The sequence below is a fragment of the Podarcis muralis genome, chromosome 18, assembly GCF_964188315.1.
Source record: "Podarcis muralis chromosome 18, rPodMur119.hap1.1, whole genome shotgun sequence".
Classification (NCBI taxonomy): domain Eukaryota; kingdom Metazoa; phylum Chordata; class Lepidosauria; order Squamata; family Lacertidae; genus Podarcis; species Podarcis muralis.
The window spans coordinates 11,149,985-11,162,290 of record NC_135672.1 but is presented as its reverse complement, the minus strand read 5'-3'; the positions used below and the strand labels follow the sequence as shown (position 1 = coordinate 11,162,290).

The following is a 12,306-nucleotide window of genomic DNA, read 5'->3' as shown; positions in this document are numbered from 1 at the left end:
AGCAGGGACCGAGCAACGGGAGCTCACCCCGTCATTGCGGGGATTCGAACCTCTGACCTTCTGATCGGCAAGTCCTAGGCTCTGTGGGACAAAGGTAAAGGTAAAGGGACCCCTGACCATTAGGTCCAGTCGTGGCCGACTCTGGGGTTGCGGCGCTCATCTTGCTTTACTGGCCGAGGGAGCCGGCGTACAGCTTCCGGGCCATGTGGCCAGCAGGACTAAGCCGCTTCTGGCGAACCAGAGCAGTGCACGGAAACGCCGTTTACCTTCCCGCCAGAGCGGTACCTATTTATCTACTTGCACTTTGACGTGCTTTCGAACTGCTAGGTTGGCAGGAACAGGGACCGAGCAATGGGAGCTCACCCCGTCATGGGGATTCGAACCTTCTGATCGGCAAGTCCTAGGCTCTGTGGTTTAACCCACAGCACCACCCTTGTCCTCACCTGGAGAGCCAGGACAAAAGTGGGTAAACAGCCGCTCTCACAGAAAGGCCAATCCCACATTCCTGGGACGTTTTGCCAGGCAGAAACTACAGGAAGTCCCCTTTGTTGTCCTAGGGAGCCTGGAGTGGTTCACGCGTAGCCAACACCCAAACAGAGCTTCGCTCCTCTGCCCTTTCGAAACAGCAGGGTTAATATCGGGCCAAGAGGCCACATTTGGCAGTTTCTCCATGCCAGGAGACAAGACACACCTGCTGGATTTCTGTCTGTTTTACAAGGAAACCAGGTGGAAAGCTTCGGTTGCAGGGAGAGGTTGACTCCTAAACTGCAGTTCGTCCCACGAGAAAGAAACAACCTGATTTTTCCACCCTCAAAATCCAGGATTCCCCCACCCAAAAAAACCCACAACCCCAGTCCTCTTTCTTCCAAATGCACTCTGCACGCACCCAGAGACACAGCTTTCCAACTCCGTGTCCAAAAAGCGCGGGGCGCCCTGCATTAATCTAAACGCTCTAACCCAGAAAGAAAAGGGGGTACCTCTGAGCATGTCCAGAGCGCCAGGCCCTCACCCCCAAATGAACAACCCACCTGCCCATAGCTGTCAACGTTTCCCTTTTTTAAATTCCCTTATTCCAAATAGGATTCCTCGCAAGAAAAGGGGAAAGTTGACAGCTAGGCGACTCAAACGGCCGTGAGATTAAGGCTGCACTTTTAAAGCACACACACGCCAGGAGGGAAAAATCTGGGGAACTGTAGCGTCCAGCTACATGCTACAGTTCCCAGGCTCCTGCCTTAAATGCAGCCCTTTCAATTAAACACGGCTCGGGTTACACGTTCCCCCCGCAACCGCTTGCCAGAAAAAAATATAGAAAACAAGAATGTCGTTAAGCTGGGCGGTCAAGCCTCCTCGTTTCCCGGCTCAGAGATAAGCCCGTATTTTTTTGCACGCTGGAAGTAGGTCGCGAGGCGAAGGCTGCCAAACAGCGCAAAATTTACTTGCCTGAAATCGCACGGCCATGGTGCTCAGAGCCAGTTTGGGCCACACATCTTTGCCAGGTGAGGAACAGGTGTGCTCACCTGTCCGCAGCCCCGAAGAGGTTTGCCCAGGCCCGACCGAAGGCAGGCTTCCAGAATATATATTTTTATATTCCAGGTTTTCTCCCCCCCTGGCCTGTCGGCTCTGGTTTTCCTTCCTCTTCCGCAGCCCGGCCCCACCTCTTCCAGCGAACAGGTGTACCCTCCCCAAGACACACCTAGATTCCAGGTGGAGCCAGAACTCTCCAGTTCCCTCGCCGGCTGGCAGAGGCCCCCAAGGAAATCCGCTCGGTGCAGAGAAACTCCAAAAACAGGGATTTCTCGGCCTCCTCTCGCAAGGAAAACATCTCCTGAGATCTGCCTCTGTCCGGCTCACGACGGACCGGGGGTTTCCGATAACCACAAGGACACTGAGAAAGCAACAAAGGCTGAAATTCTACCCTGGGCCGGACACCGGAAGCGGCCTTATCTGGAGTCGGCTCCCTCTCTCTCTGTGTTGTCGCCGGCACGGGCTGGCAGCCGGTGTCCAGGATTTTGGAGGTCTTTCCTCCCCCTGCCCAAGTTTCTCAGGGAATCGAGGCCGGGAGATTTTGCAGGATGGAGCTACGAAAATAAATAAGGCTGGACTGGGAGAGGCCGGCTGCTGTCGGGCTGGACTGCTGCAATGCTCTCTTTGTGGGGCTTTCCTTCCGCTCAATAGGGCAGGTTTCCGATTGCCGATGGCAATCCTAGAATTGTAGAGGGAGAAAGGGACCCTGGAAGTTATCTAGTCCAACCCCTTGCAATGCAGGAATGTACACGTGGACTTGGGTCTAAGAGTGTAGCCCCCAATGTGGGGCGCTCTACAGCGTCTCGGACTACAACGCCCATCGTCCACTGCTAGCTTAGCAGTGGACGATGGGAGTTGTAGTCCGAAAGCTGGAAACCGGTCGGCTGGGGGGGGGTTATTGTTTTGTTTGTTATTATGCTACGTCTTTTTGTGTGTTTTGTATTGCAAACCGCCTTGTGGATCCTCGGATGAAGGGTGTATAGAAATGTTATTATTATCAATAATTATAAAATCCAAAAGCGGCGCCAGCACAGGCTTATGGGAGTTATAGGAGCAGGTAAACAGTGGCTCCATGCAGCAGTTTTATTCTCATAAGCCTGAAAATCCAGGGTTTACCTTCGCCCCTCAATCATCTATCCCTCTTTCCCTATCTACCTTTGCCCAGTCGCATTCCACTTCTCTCAGTGGCAAATATTGACATTTGGCTGTGAAAGGGGAAATCTAGATTATTTGAGGTTAGCGAACTCCAACAGACACAAAGACCGGTGGGTGGTCAACAGCGGACCGGGGCAGGCGGGTTAGGAAAATCCCACAGGATCTTACAAATCCATTTCTCGGAGCTCAGAATTGCAGCTAGATCGCAAACAAACAAAGGACTGGCTCAGAAATTGACCCCTTTGGCTTAACCTCTTAGGCTCCGCCAGCGGCGCAGCGTGGGTTGTCAGCACCCGGGGCAAGGCAAGTAATTTGCGCCCCCTAACCTGGGGCAAGGCAAGTAATTTGCGCCCCCTAACCCCTAACCTGCCGCCGCTGCCAGCTTCTTCTTGCTGCTGCCTGGGCTGGGGTATTTATGGTAAGGTAGCCACGGCGGCGGCGGGTCCGTGTCAGGTGATCTGAGGCGAGTTGCCGCTGGCGCTGCCGCCCAAACGACGCCGCTTGCCCGGAGGAGGAGGAGGGCAGAGAGGCGAGGAAAATGCAACATGGCCCAGCAGCTGCAGCGGCGGCGGCGGGGCTGTGAGGAGGGGCTGCCTGGCGCGCCCTCCGCGGCCCTGACGCGCGGGGACCGCGGCGAGCGCTGAGAGCCGCTGCCAGCTCGTCGGTTCCGCGAGACATGGGGCTCTGCTACAGCCTGCGCCCGAGGCTCTTCGGCGACTCCGAAGGCGGTGAGCGCGCCCCCCCGATGTTGCGCCCGGTGCAGCTGGCCCCCCTGCATCCCCCATGCTACGCCACTGGGCTCCGCTGCCTTCATTTCCCCTGTGGCGGTGGCGTCCCTCTCCATTTACAGATTTGCAAGGACCTCAGGGCAAGGATCTTAAAAAGCCAGCTCTCCGGAACGCCTCGGGGGAAGCATTTCCCCCAAGAATGCACATGCGACTGAACCTTGCTCAGATAGCTTGTCCGAAAAATCGGACAATTTCACATTGTCCCATCTAGGCCGCGAAAAGCTGGACGGGATGAATCCCAAGCCGGAATTAAGATTGCCGGAAGAAATATCAACAACCTCAGATATGCAGATGACACAACATTGATGGCAGAAAGTGAGGAGGAATTAAAGAACCTTTTAATGAGGGTGAAAGAGGAGAGCGCAAAATATGGTCTGAAGCTCAACATCAAAAAAACGAAGATCATGGCCACTGGTCCCATCACCTCCTGGCAAATAGAAGGGGAAGAAATGGAGGCAGTGAGAGATTTGACTTTCTTGGGCTCCATGATCAGTGCAGATGGTGACAGCAGCCATGGAATTAAAAGACGCCTCCTTCTTGGGAGAAGGGCAATGACAGGCCTAGAGAGCATCTTAAAAAGCAGAGACATCTCCTTGCCAACAAAGGTCCGTATAGTTCAAGCTCTGGTTTTCCCAGTAGTGATGTATGGAAGTGAGAGCTAGACCATCAAGAAGGCTGATCGCCGAAGAATGGATGCTTTTGAATTCTGGTGCTGGAGGAGACTCTTGAGAGTCCCATGGACTGCAAGAAGATCCAACCTCTCCATTCGGAAGGAAATCAGCCCTGAGTGCTCACTGGAAGGACAGATCCTGAAGCTGAGGCTCCAAGAATTTGGCCACCTCATGAGAAGAGAAGACTCCCTGGAAAAGACCCTGATGTTGGGAAAGATGGAGGGCACAAGGAGAAGGGGACGACGGAGGACGAGATGGTGGGACAGTGTTCTCGAAGCTACCAGCATGCAGGAGGCAGTGGAAGACAGGAGGGCCTGGCGTGCTCTGGTCCGGGGGGTCACAAAGAGTCGGACACAACTAAACGACAACAGGCCGCACAGGAAGGTTTGAGGGTTTTGGTGTTTTAGTAATTTGTTGGAGGCCACCCAGAGTGGCTGGGGCAATCCAGTCAGATGGGCGGCGAATAAATAGTAAGAATTATCCACGGGACCTGAAGCCGATCGTCTATATTGCAAAGCGCTTAAGTTTTTTCAAAACTGCAGCTAAAGTAGAGGGCTTGACCATCCATTCAGCACCCCCTCATCAAAAACCTGAAATCTGTTGAGAGATGAATGGGAGGCCTTGCGTGGACTATTTAAAAATATCTATATGAAATCATAACTGCTTATGTCTGCTACAACTGCAGCCAGGAGGATATACGCTCAGAAATGGAACGAATACTGTCGTCCCAGTGGCAAAATTTACGGGAGCAATAAGGAACCAAGAAGGGGGAAATTTGGGGATTATTTGCAATGCTATTGTACAGTACACATGTAAGTATATTAGCAGGATTACGGTAGCTTAAACAAAACAGTTAAAATTAATGTTTAAAGACAACAACAACAATAACAGTTTATTTATTTATACCCCGTCCATCGGCCTGGATTGCTCCCGCCACTCTGGGCGGCTTCCAACCCCCAAGTAAAAACATCAAGCATTAATGGTAAAAATCTGATCCAATATAAAGAGTCGCAATAACTTTAAAATACTGTAAACAACTCATATCAAACAAAGCAACATTCAACAATCCATCAGTACCTAATAGTAAACGTTAAAATTAAACACTGTATCAGCAAATAATCATTAAACAGTTTACAGTTTAGACTGTAATCGATGAAAGATAACTATTAATTGGAGTACTGGAAGAGATACAGTGTTATAAATTAAAAAATGTAAGAAATTGCAAAAGAAGTCAATATACATTTGTTGGGAAAGATGAGGTTGTCTTTATGTCAAAAGTAATACTGGAAAAGTGAAAAATAAAATTTATAATAAAAATACAGTGGTACCTCGGGTTAAGTACTTAATTCGTTCCGGAGGTCCGTTCTTAAACTGAAACTGTTCTTAACCTGAAGCACCACTTTAGCTTATGGGGCCTCCTGCTGCCACCGCGCCACCGGAACACAATTTCTGTTCTCATCCTGAAGCAAAGTTCTTAACCTGAAGCACTATTTCTGGGTTAGCGGAGTCTGTAGCCTGAAGCATATGTAACCTGAAGCGTATGTAACCCAAGGTACCACTGTATATGAAATCAGGGGTCGGATTTGAGATACGAGGTGGCTTAGTTTGGTCAGAATCAAGCACAGTACAATGGTACCTAGGACGGCAAAAGAAATCCGTTCCGGAAGTCCATTCGACTTCCAAAATGTTTGGAAACCAAGGCATAGCTTCCGATTGGCTGCAGGAAGCTCCTGCAGCCAATCGGAAGCCGCGACGGACGTCCGGCTTCCAAAAGAACGTTCGCAAACCGGAACGCTCACTTCCGGGTTTACAGCGTTTGAGAGCCAAAACGTTCCGACTCGCAAGGTGTTCGGAATCCAAGGCATGGCTATATACCCTTCCACTGTTAATGCTAAATACATGAGTTTTTGTATTTTAGCCATCATAGCCGCTAGAGGGCTGCGAAAATTTGTGTCCTGGGTTTCTTAGACTCTTACTATCGGAAACCCAAGGACCACATGGGTTGACAAATCTGAAATCTATTGGCGTTTTTTCCAGCTTTTCCCAACTATGGACAATGGGCCGGTTGGCAGACCAACTCCGTGTTGAATGTTTATAAATGAAAGAGGCTGATTTCAATATGAAGTTGCCTTATGTTGAGTTATTAATCATGAGTAGGCGAACTAAGGCCCAGGGGCCAGATCTGGCCCAATCACCTTCTCAATCCGGCCCGCGGACGGTCTGGGAATTAGCGTGTTTTTACATGAGTAGAAAGGGACGCGGGTGGCGCTGTGGATTAAACCACAGAGCCTAGGGCTTGCCGATCAGAAGGTTGGCGGTTCGAATCCCCGCAATGACTGGGTGTGCTCCCGTTGCTCGGTCCCTGCTCCTGCCAACCTAGCAGTTCGAAAGCACATCAAAGTGCAAGGAGATAAATAGGTACCTCTCCGGTGGAAAGGTAAACAGTGTTTCCGTGCGCTGCTCTGGTTCGCCAGAAGCGGCTCAGTCCTGCTGGCCACATGACCCGGAAGCTGTATGCCGGCTCCCTTGGCCAATAAAGCGAGATGAGCGCCACAACCCCAGAGTCGGCCACAACTGGACCTAATGGTCAGGGGTCCCTTTACCTTTAACCGCTGTGGGTTAAACCACAGAGCCTAGGGCTTGCTGATCAGAAGATCGGCGGTTTGAATCCCCGCGACGGGGTGAGCTCCCGTTCCTCGGTCCCTGCTCCTGCCAACCTAGCAGTTCGAAAGCACATCAAAGTGCAAGGAGATAAATAGGTACCGCTCTGGTGGGAAGGTCAACGGCATTTCCGTGCGCTGCTCTGGTTCGCCAGAAGCGGCTTAGTCCTGCTGGCCACATGACCCGGAAGCTGGACGCCGGCTCCCTCGGCCAGTAAAGCGAGATGAGCGCCACAACCCCAGAGTCGGCCACGACTGGACCTAACGGTCAGGGGTCCCTTTACCTTTACATGAGTAGAATGTGCCCTTATCTTTAAATAATAATAATAATAATAATAATTTATTATTTATACCCCGCCCATCTGGCTGGGCCTCCCCAGCCACTCTGGGCGGCTTCCATAAAAAAAATGCATCTCTGGGTTATTTGTGGGGCATAGGAAGTCATTCATTATTATTTTTTTCAAAATATAGTCCGGCCCCCCACAAGGTCTGAGGGACAGTGGACCGGCCCCTTGCTGAAAAAGTTTGCTGAGCCCTGCATTGTTAATCCATAAGCGATGTATCACTACTGCCTCTGACTGGCAGTGGATGGAGGCAATTTTCAGAACAACCCTTCTCTACCACTGAGCTGTGACCGTTGTCAGAATGCCTGTATTGGGGCATTACTAGGAGTAGAGGAAAACACCCCCAAAACAGCAGCAACAAACACTTTTTATCTGATATGTTTATGATTTTAATGGATTGCATCCAGCATTAATTCAACTCACAGAATACATGAACGGGTCTCTGTTAGCCACACATGCCCCTATATTTCAGTGGGTCTACTTTGAGTACACAGGTGGCGCTGTGGGTTAAACCACAGAGCCTAGGACTTGCGGATCAGAAGGTTGGCAGTACGAATCCCAGTGATTGGGTGAGCTCCCGTTGCTCAGTCCCTGCTCCTGCCCACCTAGCAGTTCGTAAGCACACCAATGAAAGTAGATAAATAGGTACCACTCCGATGGGAAGGTAAACGGCGTTTCTGTGCGCTGCTCTGGTTTGCCAGAAGCGGCTTAGTCCTGCTGGCCACATGACCCAGAAGCTGTATGCCGGCTCCCTCGGCCAATAAAGCAAGATGAGCGCCGCAACCCCAGAGTCGGCCACGACTGGACCTAATGGTCAGGGGTCCCTTTACCCTTTACCTTTTTACTTTGAGTACGGCTCAGCTTGGATGCAATGGTTCTGTTTTGAGTAATAACTTCATCGGATTCAGCCGTATATTTACTGTGGAAAGCTTTGGGGGGGCGATCGCCGCAAAACCCCGGACATTTGCTTACACACGGAAAAATGTGATATATATCTTGAGTTTCTCAGATATTAAACGAGGGGGGAGAACCAATGATATGCTACCCTGAAGCTGCTTGAGGGCTAAAAGTAGGACAGAAATGAAATATAAAATACAACAAGGGGACGCGCATACAGTATACCTCTGTTAAGTTTCCAGAGAAGCGAAGTTTCTCATAAAGGCCACGAAGATTTTATAATGCAGTCGTACATTTAACTGAATTGCCTTCGGGCCTTTGAGGGAGAGGCAAGGCGTGTCTTGAAACAAGAAGGATGAAGAAATCCGTGCGACTCAACAGAAGAAGCCTATCCCTGCCTACTCAGGAGTCAGCCCCACTGGGCCCAATAGGGCTTCTCGCTGACTCCCAGGTAAGTGAGGCTTGCCGGCGGCCGGGTGACTTTAAACGAGGTCCCTGGGATTATTTTGATTTTGGCAGCCTTGCCAAAAAGAAAAGATCTACTTCGCCTCTGGCTGGCTGGGCGCTTTAGGCAAAGATCCACGGTTGAAGAAGCACAATTTGCGAATTTAAAAAGGGAGAGAGGGCTGAGAAGGAGGGGAGGAATCGAAAACAGGAGCCACGTGCAGGAAACCAGGAAGTCGCCTTTGCTACGCAGACACCTTTCCCACCGCCGGATAGGGTTTGCCTTCTCTATAAGTCCTACTCAAGAGTAAACCCAGCGAAAGGCACGGGCCCCGCTTCTCCATGAACCCCAGCGCGTCTAGGAACTTTGTTGGAGGCAAACTGCGCTCGGCTACTCGGGAGTAAGTCCGGAGTAGGGGGACGCCCTCCCAGGAGTCACCGCACTCGCGAGGTACCAGAACGAACCCCCCTCAAAAAAAATAAAGCGCAAAATTTGCAAGAGACTCAGCCCACCTGTAGGGCTCTTTGGTGGAGCGGGGCGTGGAGCGGGCACCGGGATCGGGGCCCTGGGAAGCAATCCCGGGGGTGGGGGCTCTCTTCCTTTCCGAAGGGGGGGGGCGCAAACAGCGTCCCCTCCCCATTCAGCCACCTGAGCTCTCCAAAGAAGGCGTGCGCCCAGGGCGCAAAGACGCTTTCTGGAGAGGTGGGTTTGGGTAGGGAGGTGGGGGCGCACCCTGCTGCCCCCCCCCGCGCCCCAAGACTAACCTGCCGGGCTGGGGGGCTCCTCAGCGACGGCTCTGGGGCGCAGGAGCCCCAACGAAGCGCAGGGCGATCCGGAGCGCAGACTTTCCTCCTCCTCCTCCTCGCCTCTTGTTCCTTTCCTTCCTTCCTGCAAGCCGGGCGGGCAGGTGTGCTGCCTTTGCCCAGGAATGCGGCAGAGCCGCTTGCCTTTAACCCCTTCCGCTCAGGCCCAGGGAGAGCGCCGAGCCTCGTTAGGAGGACTCCGGCCGCTGGTCCATCTATAGCTCCGTATTGCCTGCACGGACTGGCAGCGTCTTTTCGGGGGGGCTTCCAGCCGAGGGAGAAAAGCAATGACAAACCTAGACAGCATCTTAAAAAGCAGAGACATCACCTTGCCGACAGAGGTCCGTATAGTTCAAGCTCTGGTTTTCCCAGTAGTGATGTATGGAAGTGAGAGCTGGACCATAAAGAAGGCTGATCGCCAAAGAATGGATGCTTTTGAATTCTGGTGCTGGAGGAGACTCTTGAGAGTCCCATGGACTCTCCTCTTCGTGACCCCCTGGACCAGAGCACGCCAGGCCCTCCTGTCTTCCACTGCCTCCCGCAGTTTGGTCAAACTCATGCTGGTCGCTTCGAGAACACTGTCCCACCATCTCGTCCTCTGTCGTCCCCTTCTCCTTGCGCCCTCCATCTTTCCCAGCATCAGGGTCTTTTCCAGGGAGTCTTCTCTTCTCCTGAGGTGGCCAAAGTCTTGGAGCCTCAGCTTCAGGATATGTCCTCCCAGTGAGCACTCAGGGCTGATTTCCTTCCGAATTGGAGAGGTTTGATCTTCTTGCAGTCCATGGGACTCTCAAGAGTCTCCTCCAGCACCAAATTGAAAATCACAAATAAAAATTTAAAAAACCAAAAGGGCAGAAATTCTGACATAAAAGGCAAAAAATTGCCAGCTATCGCTTCCCTGGGAGAGACCAGGGTTCGAATGGGCACCGGTCATTCACTCTCAGCTTAACTATAAAGTTTCAAAAGAAAGTCAATCGCAGAAGTATAACACGGTACACTGAAAGAGTAAATTCCGCCATATTCAGCGAGACTTTACTTCTGCCCCATAAAAAAAATGATTTATATGTTTATTTTTTTGGCACTTTTGTCCTACGCCTTTATTGTGCAAACATGAACTTTCTCAGAGCAGGTTCCAATGTCAGAACCTCCCAACTCCCAACCTGACTTCTTGTGTCTTTTCAGCTGAATTGTGCATTTGCTTCAGAGTAAGATAAAGGTAAAGGTACCCCTGACCATTAGGTCCAGTCGTGACCGACTCTGGGGTTGCAGCGCTCATCTCGCTCTATAGGCCGAGGGAGCCGGCATTTGTCCGCAGACAGCTTCCGGGTCATGGCGAACCAGAGCAGCGCACGGAAATGCCGTTTACCTTCCCGCCAGACTGGTACCTATTTATCTACTTGCACTTTGACATGCTTTTGAACTGCTAGGTTGGCAGGAGCAGGGACTGAGCAATGGGAGCTCACCCCATCGCGGGGATTCGAACCGCCAACCTTCTGATCAGCAAGTCCTAGGCTCTGTGGTTTAACCCACAGCGCCACCCGCATCCCTTTGCTTCGGAGCAGGTACTGGTATTTACTTATTTTTATTCAACCAGATTTACGTACAGCTTAATAAACAAGCAAACCAATCTCTAAGCATATTGCAATGAAACAGTATAAATGTTCGATTTTTAAAAAGAGTAACAAAAACAGTTGAATCCAACCAAGTTATTACTCAGAGCAGAACTGTTGCATCTAAGCTGAGCCAGATTCAAAGTAGACCCATTGAAATGAATGGACGTGTGTGGCTAACTGAGTCCCATTCATTTATTCTGTGAGTTGAATTAATGCTGGATGCAATCCATTAAAACCATTAAAATATCAGATAAATAAACAGCCTTTATTGCTATTGTTTTGGGTTTTCCCTCTTTCTAGTAATGCCCCAACACAGCCGTTTTGACAAGGGTCACAGGTCAGCTGCAAGGCATGCAGAATGAAATTGCCTCCATCCTGAAACTTTGGAAAGCCAGCGCCGGTCAGAGGAGGGTGGATTAACGGCCTGACTCAACATAAGACAGCTCCATATTGAAACCACCCTATCATTTATAGCCATGATGACTAGAAACTTATTTTATTTTAACGGGAAGGACATCAGGAAGAGCTACTGAGCTGTGGAGCGGTCTCCCTCGGGAGGTGGTGGTCTCTTCTTTCTTGCAGAGGTTGGATGGCCATCTGTCCTGCATGATCTAGTTAAGATTCCTGCATTGTACGGGGTTGAGCTGGATGACCTTTGGGGGTCCTTTCCCGGTGGACAATTTTGATTCCATATGGAATGGAATTCTTTGCATCGGTTCCGAGAACGAAAAAAGGATCAATTCCCAGTGGGCTTCTCCAGGCAGGCCTAGGAGCCTCCCTCGGCTGTGTTGTTGTTTAGTCGGCTCAGTCCCTGTGTGAAAGGTGGGGGGGGGGGGAGTTAAATGCCACCCCTTGCAGAATGGAAATTATGGGGATGAGCTGGATGACCTGTTAAGGTCCCCTTCCCATTAGCAATTCTAGGAATCTGGAGTCCCAAAAGGGGCTTCCTTTGCAGAAATAGGGTCTCAAACCTTTGCAAAACAAATCCGCCTTTGTTATGTAAAAAGCCAACTAGTGGGGGCAATGTGTTCCCATGGGAACTAATGGCTGGGGAGGGGACAAGGCCTTTTGTTCGGTTTGCCTTTCCACTGCCCCCCCCCCCAGTAAATTCTGTTATCTGTGAGAGTCAGCTTACCCCTTCCTCGCCATTTCGGAGTCTGATTTCTATCCTCCCTAACCATTGGTCATGTGGGTGGCGTTGTGGGTTAAACCACAGAGCCTAGGACTTGCCGATCAGAAGGTCGGCGGTTCGAATCCCCGCAATGACGGGGTGAGCTCCCGTTGCTCGGTCCCTGCTCCTGCCAACCTAGCAGTTCGAAAGCACGTCAAAGTGCAAGTAGATAAATAGGTACCACTCAGGTGGGAAGGTAAACAGCGTTTCTGTGCGCTGCTCTGGTTCGCCAGAAGCG

At 51.0% G+C, this 12,306-nt stretch overlaps 1 protein-coding gene across 5 annotated transcripts in view; it reads right to left on the bottom strand.

Annotated features, from left to right (window-relative positions):
- TJP3 (tight junction protein 3) overlaps window positions 1–9,518 on the bottom strand; it is a 43,931-nt gene extending 34,413 nt beyond the window's left edge. Inside the window, exon 1 of one of the 5 annotated variants that reach the window (XM_077921803.1) lies at window positions 9,249–9,518. Coding sequence is in view for 2 of the 5 variants with exons in the window: in XM_077921800.1 (XP_077777926.1) it covers window positions 1,441–1,458 (18 nt within the window). In the remaining 3 variants the exon portion in view is untranslated. Of the gene's footprint in view, window positions 1–1,440; window positions 1,653–1,693; window positions 2,195–9,248 lie in introns of those variants that run through there. The other 4 variants (XM_077921801.1, XM_077921802.1, XM_077921800.1 and 1 more) reach the window with 4 other exon arrangements.
- Between the last annotated feature and the right edge of the window lie 2,788 nt (window positions 9,519–12,306).